This window comes from Pseudophryne corroboree, chromosome 2 (assembly GCF_028390025.1).
Source record: "Pseudophryne corroboree isolate aPseCor3 chromosome 2, aPseCor3.hap2, whole genome shotgun sequence".
Classification (NCBI taxonomy): Eukaryota; Metazoa; Chordata; class Amphibia; order Anura; family Myobatrachidae; genus Pseudophryne; species Pseudophryne corroboree.
The window spans coordinates 129,772,199-129,790,073 of NC_086445.1; the positions used below are offsets into that span (position 1 = coordinate 129,772,199).

General features: G+C 44.2%; 1 protein-coding gene across 3 annotated transcripts in view; it reads right to left on the bottom strand.

The window, feature by feature from the left end:
* MTIF3 (mitochondrial translational initiation factor 3) overlaps window positions 1-17,875 on the bottom strand; it is a 55,129-nt gene that overhangs the window by 19,174 nt on the left and 18,080 nt on the right. For 2 of the 3 annotated variants that reach the window (XM_063951710.1, XM_063951711.1), the window contains exons 2-4: window positions 14,575-15,041; window positions 10,217-10,371; window positions 868-1,571 (exon numbers count right to left, since the gene is read on the bottom strand). In XM_063951710.1, coding sequence (XP_063807780.1) covers window positions 1,353-1,571; window positions 10,217-10,371; window positions 14,575-15,041 — 841 coding nt within the window. In that variant the 3' untranslated portion in view covers window positions 868-1,352. Of the gene's footprint in view, window positions 1-867; window positions 1,572-10,216; window positions 10,372-14,574; window positions 15,042-17,875 lie in introns of those variants that run through there. The other variant, XR_010204123.1, reaches the window with a different exon arrangement.

The following is a 17,875-nucleotide window of genomic DNA, read 5'->3' on the forward strand; positions in this document are numbered from 1 at the left end:
ACCCTTCTAATGCATAACCCAGAGCTGAAGCCGCGCCTCCACCCCCTGCCTCATGCCGTGAACATCTCAGCTTTGCTTGCATACTGCCATCAGGCTACCTCCCGCTTGCCTGCACCTCTTGTCATCTGTCTGTCGCCCCTCCCCAATAGATTGTTAGCTCTTCAGAGCAGGGCCCTCTTTCCTCTTGTTATCTAAGCCCTCGTCTCAACACATTTCACTCACAGCTCTCCCCTACTCAACGACCATTTTTATCCTGCTAGTAAAGGCTCATCTCCATCTATGACCACCAGCCTCTAGTAGTACGATGATCACTCCCTCAATACTTACATCTTAGCTGTACTATGTCTTGAGAATGTGTGGTGCTCTGTTACCTGTACTCTATTTCTGTTATTTATTTACTGTAATGCAATGTTTTGTCCCCTGTACTGTCCTTTGTACGGCGCTGCGAAACACATGTGGCGCCTTATAAATAAAATGTAATAATAATAATGATAATAGGTCGACATGACTTTCATATTTTTTTTTTCTTTTATTGAACTTTTTCATACTTAACGATCCACGTGGACTACGATTGGGACAGTAATCTGCCTGAAGCTCGCTGCGAGGGAACATGTTGCATTAATTGGACTATCCGGTCACTGTACAGAGAAAACAACATAAAAAACCCATGTCGACCTTTTGAACTGTCGACCTAGACCATGTCAACCTAGAACCCCTGTCGACTTACCAACCCTGTCGACCTAGTGCCTGTCAACCTATAGTGGTCGACTCAAACATTGTCGACCTAGAAACTGTCGACGCAATAATCCACACCCGGTTTATACTTTGCAAGAAAAAATCCTTCGTTTTTTATGAAATATTAAAACATTATTTTAATTACCATTATATTAAATTATGTTTTTATTGTACATCATTCTGTGTAATTCCATATTTTTTGATTTGATTGTAAATGACAAAGTATGATCTGCGCTTACATATTTCTGCTGAATAGGTCAGCTTGAAAACAGTATGAAAGATGAGAGAAGTGCGCTTTTTTTTTCTTTTTTTAGCAACTCCAGTATCACACAGCAAAGACAAACGCTTCATCCGTATTACGGCACGTGCTAAAGGGGGCATAGTTGTAGAATTCAAGTACAATTATAAAAACTGGTGTAAAGGAATAAGGCAGTATTGCAATGGTTTTCATTTTCAGAATTTCACTAGTATCAAGTCTCCTTAGGAGCGGAGAAGTATTATTTAACGGTCAGAATGGAGGAAAATTTCGTGGAGAAAACTACCTTTAGAGAAAGAAAAACATAGTAGAAACAGTATTTCTCTTTAATAAGCTTCAGTCAGTTCCAGACACAGGGCCGCTATGCATCGGGTGGCATTGTGCCCTGGTTTTCTGTCTTCTCTGGAGAAGGGAGGTTATTCTGCTTTTTCTCCTTCAGATCCTTGCGGTGTTTCTGCAGCTCCTTCTCAGAGCACGGCCGCAGAGTACACACCATGGCTCTACCATCTTTCCTTTCCTTTGGCTGCGATAAACAGGCGGCAACATCCTGCAAGTTCTCGATTATCTGCTGCAAAACCACCTGAAGAAGAAACAAATCACACGTGTGACTGGATATTTCCATCCATAGTGGTATTACTAGTTGACATGCCCCCCATAAGGTCAGTTTTAGCTATAGGTTATAGAATTTTGATGGTAGAGTCTACGTAACAGCTCTATCACCAGTTTTAACTAGAGATGAGCGCCTGAAATTTTTCGGGTTTTGTGTTTTGGTTTTGGGTTCGGTTCCGCGGCCGTGTTTTGGGTTCGAACGCGTTTTGGCAAAACCTCACCGAATTATTTTTGTCGGATTCGGGTGTGTTTTGGATTCGGGTGTTTTTTTCCCAAAAACACTAAAAAACAGCTTAAATCATAGAATTTGGGGGTCATTTTGATCCCAAAGTATTATTAACCTCAAAAACCATAATTTACACTCATTTTCAGTCTATTCTGAATACCTCACACCTCACAATATTATTTTTAGTCCTAAAATTTGCACCGAGGTCGCTGTGCGAGTAAGATAAGCGACCCTAGTGGCCGACACAAACACCGGGCCCATCTAGGAGTGGCACTGCAGTGTCACGCAGGATGTCCCTTCCAAAAAACCCTCCCCAAACAGCACATGACGCAAAGAAAAAAAGAGGCGCAATGAGGTAGCTGTGTGAGTAAGATTAGCGACCCTAGTGGCCGACACAAACACCGGGCCCATCTAGGAGTGGCACTGCAGTGTCACGCAGGATGGCCCTTCCAAAAAACCCTCCCCAAACAGCACATGACGCAAAGAAAAAAAGAGGCGCAATGAGGTAGCTGACTGTGTGAGTAAGATTAGCGACCCTAGTGGCCGACACAAACACCGGGCCCATCTAGGAGTGGCACTGCAGTGTCACGCAGGATGGCCCTTCCAAAAAACCCTCCCCAAACAGCACATGACGCAAAGAAAAAAAGAGGCGCAATGAGGTAGCTGACTGTGTGAGTAAGATTAGCGACCCTAGTGGCCGACACAAACACCGGGCCCATCTAGGAGTGGCACTGCAGTGTCACGCAGGATGTCCCTTCCAAAAAACCCTCCCCAAACAGCACATGACGCAAAGAAAAAAAGAGGCGCAATGAGGTAGCTGTGTGAGTAAGATTAGCGACCCTAGTGGCCGACACAAACACCGGGCCCATCTAGGAGTGTCACTGCAGTGTCACGCAGGATGTCCCTTCCAAAAAACCCTCCCCAAACAGCACATGACGCAAAGAAAAAAAGAGGCGCAATGAGGTAGCTGTGTGAGTAAGATTAGCGACCCTAGTGGCCGACACAAACACCGGGCCCATCTAGGAGTGGCACTGCAGTGTCACGCAGGATGTCCCTTCCAAAAAACCCTCCCCAAACAGCACATGACGCAAAGAAAAAAAGAGGCGCAATGAGGTAGCTGACTGTGTGAGTAAGATTAGCGACCCTAGTGGCCGACACAAACACCGGGCCCATTTAGGAGTGGCACTGCAGTGTCACGCAGGATGTCCCTTCCAAAAAACCCTCCCCAATCAGCACATGATGCAAAGAAAAAGAAAAGAAAAAAGAGGTGCAAGATGGAATTATCCTTGGGCCCTCCCACCCACCCTTATGTTGTATAAACAAAACAGGACATGCACACTTTAACCAACCCATCATTTCAGTGACAGGGTCTGCCACACGACTGTGACTGATATGACGGGTTGGTTTGGACCCCCCCCAAAAAAGAAGCAATTAATCTCTCCTTGCACAAACTGGCTCTACAGAGGCAAGATGTCCACCTCATCTTCACCCTCCGATATATCACCGTGTACATCCCCCTCCTCACAGATTATCAATTCGTCCCCACTGGAATCCACCATCTCAGCTCCCTGTGTACTTTGTGGAGGCAATTGCTGCTGGTCAATGTCTCCGCGGAGGAATTGATTATAATTCATTTTAATGAACATCATCTTCTCCACATTTTCTGGATGTAACCTCGTACGCCGATTGCTGACAAGGTGAGCGGCGGCACTAAACACTCTTTCGGAGTACACACTTGTGGGAGGGCAACTTAGGTAGAATAAAGCCAGTTTGTGCAAGGGCCTCCAAATTGCCTCTTTTTCCTGCCAGTATAAGTACGGACTGTGTGACGTGCCTACTTGGATGCGGTCACTCATATAATCCTCCACCATTCTATCAATGTTGAGAGAATCATATGCAGTGACAGTAGACGACATGTCCGTAATCGTTGTCAGGTCCTTCAGTCCGGACCAGATGTCAGCATCAGCAGTCGCTCCAGACTGCCCTGCATCACCGCCAGCGGGTGGGCTCGGAATTCTGAGCCTTTTCCTTGCACCCCCAGTTGCGGGAGAATGTGAAGGAGGAGATGTTGACAGGTCGCGTTCCGCTTGACTTGACAATTTTGTCACCAGCAGGTCTTTCAACCCCAGCAGACCTGTGTCTGCCGGAAAGAGAGATCCAAGGTAGGCTTTAAATCTAGGATCGAGCACGGTGGCCAAAATGTAGTGCTCTGATTTCAACAGATTGACCACCCGTGAATCCTTGTTAAGCGAATTAAGGGCTGCATCCACAAGTCCCACATGCCTAGCGGAATCGCTCCCTTTTAGCTCCTTCTTCAATGCCTCCAGCTTCTTCTGCAAAAGCCTGATGAGGGGAATGACCTGACTCAGGCTGGCAGTGTCTGAACTGACTTCACGTGTGGCAAGTTCAAAGGGCATCAGAACCTTGCACAACGTTGAAATCATTCTCCACTGCACTTGAGACAGGTGCATTCCATCTCCTATATCGTGCTCAATTGTATAGGCTTGAATGGCCTTTTGCTGCTCCTCCAACCTCTGAAGCATATAGAGGGTTGAATTCCACCTCGTTACCACTTCTTGCTTCAGATGATGGCAGGGCAGGTTCAGTAGTTTTTGGTGGTGCTCCAGTCTTCTGTACGTGGTGCCTGTACGCCGAAAGTGTCCCGCAATTTTTCTGGCCACCGACAGCATCTCTTGCACGCCCCTGTCGTTTTTAAAAAAATTCTGCACCACCAAATTCAAGGTATGTGCAAAACATGGGACGTGCTGGAATTTGCCCATATTTAATGCACACACAATATTGCTGGCGTTGTCCGATGCCACAAATCCACAGGAGAGTCCAATTGGGGTAAGCCATTCCGCGATGATCTTCCTCAGTTGCCGTAAGAGGTTTTCAGCTGTGTGCGTATTCTGGAAAGCGGTGATACAAAGCGTAGCCTGCCTAGGAAAGAGTTGGCGTTTGCGAGATGCTGCTACTGGTGCCGCCGCTGCTGTTCTTGCGGCGGGAGTCCATACATCTACCCAGTGGGCTGTCACAGTCATATAGTCCTGACCCTGCCCTGCTCCACTTGTCCACATGTCCGTGGTTAAGTGGACATTGGGTACAACTGCATTTTTTAGGAGACTGGTGAGTCTTTTTCTGACGTCCGTGTACATTCTCGGTATCGCCTGCCTAGAGAAGTGGAACCTAGATGGTATTTGGTAACGGGGGCACACTGCCTCAATAAATTGTCTAGTTCCCTGTGAACTAACGGCGGATACCGGACGCACGTCTAACACCAACATAGTTGTCAAGGACTCAGTTATCCGCTTTGCAGTAGGATGACTGCTGTGATATTTCATCTTCCTCGCAAAGGACTGTTGAACAGTCAATTGCTTACTGGAAGTAGTACAAGTGGGCTTACGACTTCCCCTCTGGGATGACCATCGACTCCCAGCGGCAACAACAGCAGCGCCAGCAGCAGTAGGCGTTACACGCAAGGATGCATCGGAGGAATCCCAGGCAGGAGAGGACTCGTCAGACTTGCCAGTGACATGGCCTGCAGGACTATTGGCATTCCTGGGGAAGGAGGAAATTGACACTGAGGGAGTTGGTGGGGTGGTTTGCGTGAGCTTGGTTACAAGAGGAAGGGATTTACTGGTCAGTGGACTGCTTCCGCTGTCACCCAAAGTTTTTGAACTTGTCACTGACTTATTATGAATGCGCTGCAGGTGACGTATAAGGGAGGATGTTCCGAGGTGGTTAACGTCCTTACCCCTACTTATTACAGCTTGACAAAGGGAACACACGGCTTGACACCTGTTGTCCGCATTTCTGGTGAAATACCTCCACACCGAAGAGCTGATTTTTTTGGTATTTTCACCTGGCATGTCAACGGCCATATTCCTCCCACGGACAACAGGTGTCTCCCCGGGTGCCTGACTTAAACAAACCACCTCACCATCAGAATCCTCCTGGTCAATTTCCTCCCCAGCGCCAGCAACACCCATATCCTCCTCATCCTGGTGTACTTCAACACTGACATCTTCAATCTGACTATCAGGAACTGGACTGCGGGTGCTCCTTCCAGCACTTGCAGGGGGCGTGCAAATGGTGGAAGGCGCATGCTCTTCACGTCCAGTGTTGGGAAGGTCAGGCATCGCAACCGACACAATTGGACTCTCCTTGTGGATTTGGGATTTCAAAGAACGCACAGTTCTTTGCGGTGCTTTTGCCAGCTTGAGTCTTTTCAGTTTTCTAGCGAGAGGCTGAGTGCTTCCATCCTCATGTGAAGCTGAACCACTAGCCATGAACATAGGCCAGGGCCTCAGCCGTTCCTTGACACTCCGTGTGGTAAATGGCATATTGGCAAGTTTACGCTTCTCCTCCGACAATTTTATTTTAGGTTTTGGAGTCCTTTTTTTACTGATATTTGGTGTTTTGGTTTTGACATGCTCTGTACTATGCCATTGGGCATCGGCCTTGGCAGACGACGTTGCTGGCATTTCATCGTCTCAGCCATGACTAGTGGCAGCAGCTTCAGCACGAGGTGGAAGTGGATCTTGATCTTTCCCTAATTTTGGAACCTCAACATTTTTGTTCTCCATATTTTAATAGGCACAACTAAAAGGCACCTCAGGTAAACAATGCAGATGGATGGATTGGATACTAGTATACAATTATGGACGGGCTGCCGAGTGCCGACACAGAGGTAGCCACAGCCGTGAACTACCGCACTGTACTGTGTCTGCTGCTAATATATAGACTGGTTGATAAAGAGATAGTATACTCGTAACTAGTATGTATGTATAAAGAAAGAAAAAAAAACCACGGTTAGGTCACTGGTATATACAATTATGGACGGGCTGCCGAGTGCCGACACAGAGGTAGCCACAGCCGTGAACTACCGCACTGTACTGTGTCTGCTGCTAATATATAGACTGGTTGATAAAGAGATAGTATACTCGTAACTAGTATGTATGTATAAAGAAAGAAAAAAAAACCACGGTTAGGTGGTATATACAATTATGGACGGGCTGCCGAGTGCCGACACAGAGGTAGCCACAGCCGTGAACTACCGCACTGTACTGTGTCTGCTGCTAATATATAGACTGGTTGATAAAGAGATAGTATACTCGTAACTAGTATGTATGTATAAAGAAAGAAAAAAAAACCACGGTTAGGTCACTGGTATATACAATTATGGACGGGCTGCCGAGTGCCGACACAGAGGTAGCCACAGCCGTGAACTACCGCACTGTACACTGGTTGATAAAGAGATAGTAGTATACTCGTAACAACTAGTATGACGACGGTATAAAGAATGAAAAAAAAACCACGGTTAGGTGGTATATAATACAATTATGGTTGGACGGACTGCCTGCCGAGTGCCGACACAGAGGTAGCCACAGCCGTGAACTACCGCACTGTACACTGGTTGATAAAGAGATAGTAGTATACTCGTAACAACTAGTATGACGACGGTAAAAAGAACGAAAAAAAAACCACGGTTAGGTGGTATATATTATAATACAATTATGGATGGACGGACTGCCTGCCGAGTTCCGACACAGAGGTAGCCACAGCCGTGAACTACCGCACTGTACACTGGTTGATAAAGAGATAGTAGTATACTCGTAACAACTAGTATGACGACGGTATAAAGAACGAAAAAAAAACCACGGTTAGGTGGTATATATTATAATACAATTATGGATGGACGGACTGCCTGCCGAGTGCCGACACAGAGGTAGCCACAGCCGTGAACTACCGCACTGTACTGTGTCTGCTGCTAATATAGACTGGTTGATAAAGAGATAGTATACAATACTACTAATATACTGGTGGTCAGGCACTGGTCACCACTAGTCACACTGGCAGTGGCACTCCTGCAGCAAAAGTGTGCACTGTTTAATTTTAATATAATATTATTTATCATGTACTCCTGGCTCCTGCTATAACAACCTGCAGTGCTCCCCAGTCTCCCCCACAATTATAAGCTTTATATACAATACATTGATGTGCAGCACACTGGGCTGAGCAGTGCACACAGACTGAGTCACTGTGTGACTGTGTATCGTTTTTTTCAGGCAGAGAACGGATATATTAAATAAAACAAACAACTGCACTGTCTCTGGTGGTCACTGTGGTCGTCAGTCACTAAACTCTGTCTGCACTCTGCACTCTCTTCTAATCTACAGTATCACAGCAATCTCTCTCTCTCTCTTCTAAATCTAATCTAAATGGAGAGGACGCCAGCCACGTCCTCTCCCTATCAATCTCAATGCACGTGTGAAAATGGCGGCGACGCGCGGCTCCTTATATAGAATCCGAGTCTCGCGATAGAATCCGAGCCTCGCGAGAATCCGACAGCGTCATGATGACGTTCGGGCGCGCTCGGGTTAACCGAGCAAGGCGGGAAGATCCGAGTCGCTCGGACCCGTGAAAAAAAAAGTGAAGTTCGTGCGGGTTCGGATTCAAAGAAACCGAACCCGCTCATCTCTAGTTTTAACACCAGTGCCTTAGCAAGGAACTCGTGCAACCTGGGCTGCCCCAAATTCATGTAATGTCACAAAAAGGGGGCCTGGCCAAGTGGCTGAGTGGCGAGTGAATACTAAGAATGTACACACGTGTGTTTTCAGGCTATAGTGTGTTAAGGAATTCTGCAGGTGAAATCCTGTTGCCACCAGGGCAGAGATAGTGCCCTCCTTAAGCCTTGCACCTTAGGCCGTGTACCTGCTCGCACACACCCCTAGTGGTGGCCCTGGATAACTGTGACTACAACTGCTGCATGCTCCCTCTGATGGAAAGATGCATTTCTTTTCTTTATGTATAAGAATTTTTTTTACAAAGGATGGCAAAAAAATAAAAATTTTCCTATAAAACGGGGAAAGTATTTAGGTGCTTTATTACACAGAAGAAACATCATTCATGCCTGCAATATGCTGTTTAGTTTCTCACGTTTTGCTCTGTAAATCAGTTCCCTTTTAGAACATCCCTATGTGTACTGGCTGACGTACAGCAATAATCAGTGTAAGAGCTGACAGTAAATCACAAGGCTAAGCATTGTATTCAATACAAATGATAAAAGAGATGTAAATCAGCACACAGCTCTCACTGACAAGCCTGCTTACAGCACTGTCAATCACGCAGAACACACAAAGCTAATAAACCATACCGGTGTAATATATTCTGCCAAGAACCTTTATATGACTATTTGTCTTCAGGGTTTGGTCTTTTCTTAAGCGGAGATCACTTTACTAGTTTATGTTGGATTTAAACTGAAAAACAACCATCTCAGAAACAGATGTCGCTACCTCTCATACAATAAGTCTTGGTGCTGATGATTAAACTATGCAATGTCTTCCAGTCTTCATACAACGTGTAAAACATTACTAGTATGCAGACTGCTAATGAAAGCTAATGAATTGCTTGTGCTAACGGGCGGCCATTATTTCTGCTCACACACTCCTGAGGTGCCAAAGAGAAATCCACCCAAACTCAGCGTCCCCAGCAGTTTGCACAGGTCCGCTTTATGTGGCTAATACAGGTGCATTTGGGCACAACATGCGAAATAAGTAATGGCCGCCCGCAGCATTCATTCTCATCGGCACAAGCAACTGAAAAATCACCCATCACTTTAGACAAGAGATCGGGTGCCAAAAAACAGTTCATTCCCACCATGGAGGCAATGCTGAGAAAATGCAGGCACTGGATTCAGTATGATATCCCAGCCGATGGGATGCCAGTGGTCAGAATTCCGACGCCAGCATTCCGATAGTGTAAATCCTGGAAGGGGGTAGGTAAGACACCCCCCCCCCCCCCCCCCTTGCACATCCCTTTCCACAGTCTAACCTCCCCCCGGTGGTACCTAAAACTCCCCCTTAGTACCCAAACCCTCTCCAAGCCCGTCCACCCCCCTCCGCTGCCGAACCCTAATCTCCCCTACCTTGGTGGCATCTAAACCTATACCACCCAGGGCCCCCCCACCCTGCGTGGTTATAACCTGCCCGCTATACTTATGGTCGGTATGTCGGCTGTCGGGATCCCGACAGCCAGCATCCGGATCGCATCCCCAGGCACTGCCCAACATGCAAGTATACATGTGAGTGGGTGGTATAATGCCAGTTTGTGGTGGTACACTGTGGGCATTCCTGAGATTATGAGTTTGATTCTGGGGAAATCATCTGTGTAGGGTTTATATGTTCTCCATATGTTTGCATGGCTTTCCTCCCACAGTTCAAAAACATACTGGTAGGTCAATTGGCTTCTGACAGAACTGATCCACAACATAGATTAATATTTCAACAAAAGCAGATTTTATTCTTACAACATGCTGCCAATCACCCCTTTACATTTTTGTAATGCTGCCAAGTAGTTCAGTAGTATCAGCCATTGGCACTGCCACTTACCACCTTGTCTGGTCCCGAGCCTCCGCGACTATTCAAAACAGTAATTTTTACATGACGTTTCTTTTCTATCCACTGAGCGACCTGTTTCATTTTCACATCTAAATCATGTTGTGAAATGCTCGCAAGGAAAGACAATTCCTTGGTATAGATGGGACCTGTGAATTAAAATCTCATTAATAACCATATACTTATACAAAATATATATATTTTAAGCACATTGGGGTAAATGTATGACAACGGTGCCTGTACGGAGGTGCAGCACAAGTCAATTGAAGACCATGGGGTCTATTTACTAAGCCTTGGGTGGAGATAAAGTGGCCGGAGATAAAGCACCAGCCAATCAGCTCCTAAATATCATTTTTCAAACCGTCTGTGACATGGCAGTTAGGAGCTGATTGGCTGGTGGTTTCTCTCCGTCCAGGGCTTAGTAAATAGAACCCTTAGGGGCTTATATAATAACCGGCAAGTTGCAGGCTGTGCAGGATTTATGGAGAGTCTGCCTATATTTTCTTTGTAAAGTGGTAACCATTTACAAGGCAAAACCAACCCAGTTTTGCCTTGTAAGTGATTGCCGCTTTAAAAATACAGGCAGAACCACTTGAATTCCCGGTGAGCAGGCTATTACATAAGCCCCCTTGCACGTAAGGTAAGGTAAAGAGAAACAAATGTTGACACAGTGAACACCAAATAGTTTACAATTCATTCTTAAACCTAAAACAAATACCTTGTGTATCTCTTTAATATCAGCAACTCAGAAAGCCGTTTAGAGATTGCTTATTGTACACTGCCATACTTCTATGTCTATTAATACAAATCAGTGATGTGAGGTAAACCCAATGCTTTATTAGCAGCAATGTATCTTGTAGAAAATGTCTCCCCACCCGTTTCCACAGAACACTTGTCCAAGAGACCTGCAGTGGGTGTGTGTAATGCCCCCTCAGACATCAGTGCAGCAGTAACGTATCTGTACATGCGCTGGGTACGTGTGACCGGCGGTCTCACAATACCGATGAAGGGTTCCCGGTAGTTAGATGACCGCCGGGGCACGTGGGAGTGCAACGAAGCCCCTTGCGGGCCCACTGTCCTTGTCACGCAGCGGGCTCACCACAGATTCTATTCCCACTCTGTGGGTGTCGAGTGGGAATAGTCTCTGTTGGTCGGCATGCCGACCGGCGGGATTGTCAGACGTCAGAATCCTGGCGTCAGTATAGTCTCCTGTCCGCCGGTCACAGAAATGTATCCCGTGCACACTACTATCTAGTCCAAAAAGAAAGAACAGATACAGTATGTCCCCCATAAAATGAATACTGCAGGAGGATTGAAATAACAATAAATGCATACAGTGCTGAATATGCTGGAAGTTAGGTCATTACAGGTTTCTCTATTTTAAACTTAGGCACTTCTGTAATAAGGGTCTGCCTCTCGCTGTAATGAGTTCTCTGTCTAGCTGCCCCCACACTGTGTGTAGGACAGTGCTGTCAGAATGGTCGGGTAAGATTAAATGCTTGGTTCTGTGGGCAAGTACTCTATGTGTCAGCTGATTGGAGAGTAGCCCCTGTCGAATCAATCAGCTGACAGATGCACTATAAACAGCACAGTCTCTCCAAATGTGAGCAAAATTACAAAAAAATCGTTTTGTGCCCTTACCCGTAATATAACGTTCAGTACTCTTTGCTGACGGAACATAGAAATTACAGCAGATGCATGCAGGCATGGTTATGGCTGTCTTGTGAGTGGTTAAACTGACAAGATCAAGGGAGTAATCTGATGCACTTCAATGCAAATTTACTAAAGAAAATTATGGCAGTTGCTGCTTGTTAATGTCTCACCCCAGAACGACGTCCAATCCTCCCGATGGAGAAGACGAATTTCCATCAGCCCAGACCATCAGAGACTGGCCGTACACACTAAATGTGTAATGAACGTCAATACACTCTACAGCCGGGCACACGGTATCATCTGATTGACCATGCAGCACGGCTATGCACACGATGCACGCAATTGTGAGTACACACTAGACGATTTGTCATTCCAATACGGCAAAGTGTCCAAATATCGTTCTAGTGCAGTGATGGGGAACCTTTGGCACTCCAGCTGTTGTTGAACTACACATTCCAGCATGCCCTGCTACAGTTTTGCCATGGCCAAACAGCAAAACTGTAGCAGGGCATGCTGGGATGTGTAGTTCAACCACAGCTTGAGTGCTAAAGGTTCCCCATCACTGTTCTAGTGTGTACCCAACCTAAGCGTTTCCTCCCCTCCCATAGTCAATGAGAAACACTGCTAAGCAGATGATGGAAGAATCAAGTTAGACTATAACTGTGTCTTTACAGTCGCTATAAAAAGTATTCACCCCTTTTTTTCACATTTATACTTATGTATATATGTTGTGAAATCAGATGACTTCATTCTTACCACTGATAACCACAAAATACTCTAACGCAAAACTAAAATAAAAACATTCTTATGTCAAACTAAAGAAAAGAAGAAAAAAAAAGTGTACACATCCATAGTTATGCATTACTGTAGTACAAAATACATATACCTGTCTGAAGTTTGACAGCTGGTTTTTGAATTTCCAAACAAGAGCTTCATCATGAACATCTCAGAGCATTTAAAAAAAACAAGTGTATTTTCTTGCCTGCTTCAGAGATTTTAACTTGTCAAAATAGAAAGCAAAACCTAGCAGTAGTTAATTAAAAGTATGGCACTTACAGTAACTGAACCAACCAGTCACTCCAGAGGAGATTTGAATCTCGAGTGTGACAGAATAGCGGAGCAACAGACAAACTGGCAGCATTTTGCCGATGAGGCAAAGTGGGAGGGACTGGTAGTTACACCACAGATTTTGTCATTTGGTAACTGACATGACTGGTGGGTGGGGTCCACACAAGCAGCGGTTGCATATTTAATAAGTACCAAAGAATTATATTCTAGCATGACAATAACCTAGAGCATATGTAATTGCAGGAAGAAACAATGTTCTTGAGTGGTCCAAGGCTTAATCATACTGCAGATCTGTGGAATGATTTGAAAATTGTGCTCAACAACGGTCCCCAATCTGATGGACAATCAATTCATTTTGCAAAGAAGAATGGGCTAGAATTACAGAGTGCAGATGTGCAAAGCTGGCAGAGACTTAAACGCACAGCTGTAACTGCAGCCAAAGCTGCTCTTACAGGGAGCTAAAGCAAGACGAGACAAATACTTTGCAAATTAAAGTACGGTTTTAACTGGCAATGAGGAAAAAAAATATATAATATATTGTACTTTACTTTAAAGAATATTTTGTGTTGACCAATGGTGAGAATCCCTGAATAAAATCAATGTTGATTCCATGATGTACCAAAAAAAAAAAAAAAAAAACCCGACATTTTATTATATATATATATATATATATATATATATATATATATATATAATTTCTTTGAAAGTCCGCACTCACATCAGAAAAATCCATATATAGGGGTGCTCCTCAAAAAACCCCAAGGAGAGTTATATATATATACACATACATACTTACATACATACACACACACACACATTTTATACATATATATATATATACATACATATACACACACACACACACACACACACACACGCACACCGTGTGTATATATGTACATACACACACAAACACACACAGTGTGTATATACAGGTTGAGTATCCCATATCCAAATATTCCGAAATACGGAATATTCCGAAATACGGACTTTTTTGAATGAGAGTGAAATAGGGAAACCTTTGTTTTTTGATGGCTCAATGTAAACAAACTTTGTTTAATACACAAAGTTATTAAATATATTGTATTAAATGACCTTTAGGCTGTGTGTATAAGGTGTATATGAAACATAAATGATTTGTGTGAATGTGCACACACTTTGTTTAATGCACAAAGTTATAAAAAATATTGTCTAAAATTACCTTCAGGCTGTGTGTATAAGGTGCATATGTAACATAAATGCATTCTGTGCTTATAATTAGGTCCCATCACCATGATATCTCATTATGGTATGCAATTATTCCAAAATACGGAAAAATCCGATATCCAATATACCTCTGGTCCCAAGGATTTTGGATAAGGGATACTCAACCTGTAATATTAAAATAAGCAGGAAGTGATGGATACTTATTACAGCAAGTTCATGCATAAACATTCAGTATTTTTCGGATAGTACACAGCTATGAGACCCCGACTGACCTGCCTTAGGTAAAAGCAGGACGTACAGCATTTGCTTTCCAATGAAAAGGGGACAGCAATGTATTCAAATAATATAAATATTTTTTTATCGAGTGCCGCCATATACTGAGGGGACTTGTGAACCAAAATCTAGCTGTGATAAATATTACGTGCCAGAGCTAGTGGACAATTTCTGCTTCTCCCTGAGTTTCAGTTGCTCTTCATAAAGCTGTTTCCCTGTGAGCAGCCTGTACAGCGGAGGATCTGCTTTTTCAGAAACAGAAATCAGTTTCAGTTCCTGCGTTTCCACCATGTGCATTACATCCTTTCTATGCATCGTCCCCATGTCCTCCCCATCAGCATTTAGAACCTGGATAATGTTGTATGGGATCTTTCTTCCAACATGTCCAATGACTTTCTTGGCGTTAGGATGTTCTTTTTTCTTTGTCACTGGCGGACTGGCTAGATCCTCGGTGGTAGAGTAAGATTTTAAGTCTACAGCCAGTGGCCCCTTTCTTGTCCAGGCAATGGAATTCCATGGGAGAAAACTTGTTGCCTTAAACCACCGGTGTCTTACAAAATAACACCTCCAAGCATATGTAGCTGGGCAAATCATCTTCTTTATGTGAAGTCCAGACATTCTACAAAACAGAAAAAAATAGGCATAAAATATGGTTCACACAGCTCCAGTTACAGAGTTTGTAGAGGTAACAGAGCGGTGGGAAGCGTTCAGTACCCATCAAGTAACGCTTCTCAAAGCAGTGACTGATCTGGTGGGAGCATGATATTGAAATGGTTAGACCCACCTGCAGCAGTTTCCCCAAGTAAGTCTACAGGAGGGACTGGAAGCCACTCAGAAAGATTTTGAAAAGGAGATTTTATGGAGAATTAATTAGAAGGGGTCTGCACATACTTTTGGCCATGTTGATTAAGACACCAATAGGGAAGTATCTGAAAAAGGCTAGCTGAAATTTTCAGACCGTGTTTTAATTGTTCCTTTATTTTACTTTTATATACATTTTAAAATGGTATAAATGATGTGTATTAAAAAAATAAAAAAAAAGTCCAAATAGTACATTTCTGTGTTGGCAAACTAGTGTGGATGGCCAAACATTAATCCATTGTCTCTTAGCGGTTTTTAAACTGCACATGTAACATTAGCACCTACAAAAACACACATTTCTTGAAAATAGTTTGTAACAAGTAATATCCTTTGACTGTTTCTACATACCCGTACAATTTAGAGGTAAGAAATCCCAAGATTTCGTTACACTGCATATGAAATGCACAGTTTTCTTTACATTAACATTCTTACCACATTACTGACAAAATAGCCTTTTGGACGTAACACATTTCAATCCGTCTCACAATGAGAGAGACATACTTTCCTAAGCAACTTAATATTGCTCCACTGCTGGTGCTTGTGAAAAGCTGTTGTCACAGTGAATACTAAGGCCCTTTAAAACCTTAACTTAAGCCACAAATAGCTACAATGGACGTTTACACTGCTGGGTTCTGTCCTGGCATTGGGCCTAATTCAGCCCTGATCGCAGCAGCAAAATCCTTTCTCCAATGGGCAAAACCATGCGCACTGCAGGTGGGGCAGATATAACATGTGCAGAGAGAGTTCGATTTGGGTGGGTTATATTGTTTCTGTGCAGGGTAAATACTGGCTGCTTTATATTTACACTGCAATTTAGATTCCAGTTTGAACACACCCCATCCAAATCTAATGCTCTCTGCACATTATATCTGCCCCCCCCCCCCCCCCCCCCCCCCTGCAGTGCACATTGGGGCTAATTCAAACCTGTTCGCTTGCTAGGGGATTTTTGCAGTCCTGCGTTCATATAGTCGCCACTCATAGGGGAGTGTATTTTCGATTTACAAGTGTGTGAACGCATGTGTAGCAGAGCAGTACAAACAGATCTTCTGCAGTCTCTGAGTAACCCAGGACTTACTCAGCCGCTGGGAACACTTCAGCCTGTCCGGGACCAGAATTGACGTCAGGAACCCTCCCTGCAAATGCATGGACACACCTGCGTTTTTCCAAACACTCCCAGAATACGGTCAGTTGACACCCACAAACGGCTTCTTCCTGTCAATCTCCTTGCGAACGCCCGTGCGAATGGATCCTTCTCACAAACCCATCGCTGAGCGGCGATCCACTTTGTACCCGTGCGCCGCACCTGCGCATTGCGGTGCATACGCATGCGCAGTTTAGACCTGATCGCCCGCTATACGAAAACACAGCCTAGCGATCAGGTCTGAATTATCCCCATGGTTTTGCACATTAAGAGAAAAAATTTGCTGCAGTGATCAGGTCTGAACTAGGCCCAATGTTTCAGCTTATGTGCAGACTTAAGTCACACATGCACATTCTGGGCCTGATTCAGGTCCCGATGCAAAAGTGGGCTGCATGTCGCAAAGTACCGTACTTGACCCGTACTGCGCATGTGTAATGCGGGTCCTGCGTCATTGGACGGACTTTTGCTGCAGACTCTCACTGATTGACAGTCTGCAGCCGACTGGGGATGGCAATGGCCGTGGTTTCCCAAAACATCTGAATTAGGCCCTCAGAGCCAGAGGGATCCAGATGCATCCCTCCTCGCACTCCAGACTCTCTTCCAGCAGATATGAACGTGTTAATGCCTTGTGAAAATGATAAACAGCACAACCATAACAGGAGGGGTGATCCAATTCAGCCATTAAAGCAGGATAATCTCATGCGTTATAAACTAGAACATTTAAATAATTCAGTTATACTCATGCTGTTTCCGCATGATCACAGGAGCAAAAGCAATGATTAGTAGGCCTTCTAGTCAGACACTTGCTTTCATTTATCAGATTATATACCCTGGTAAATTAAGAACACAAGGAATATCATCATCTTCAATCTTTACTGAAAGGATAATTGCACAGAAAATTCACTTGAGTGGAAAATCTGAAGTTTTTTTATTATTATTATTATTATTATTATTATTATTATTATTAGTTTGTCTGCTTCAAATGGCCATTTAATAAAAAAAAATTACATTTTACAAATGGAGATACAATGCTATCAGCAGAAATTGTTATTTTGCACCAACAATAAGAAGATTTATGGTAGACTTACCATTGTTAAATCTCTTTCTGCGAGGTACACTGGATTCCACAAGGAATAACAGAGGTGTAGAGTTGGACCTTGATCCGAGGCATCAACAGGCTAAAGCTTTGACTGTTCCCAGGATGCACTGCATCGCCTCCTCTATAGCCCCGCCTTCAGGCACTGGAGCTCAGTTTTGTTAACCAGTCCAATGCAGTAGCAGGTAAGAGAGACGGTAGATGTTAGTCACGTAGAACCACATTCTCACGACAGGAGAAGGGACTAGCGGCTAATGCCATACAAACCCAAAGAAGCTAAGTGCGTCAGGGTGTGCGCCTGTGGAAACCAGTGTACCTCGTAGAAAGAGATTTAACAATGGTAAATCTACCATAA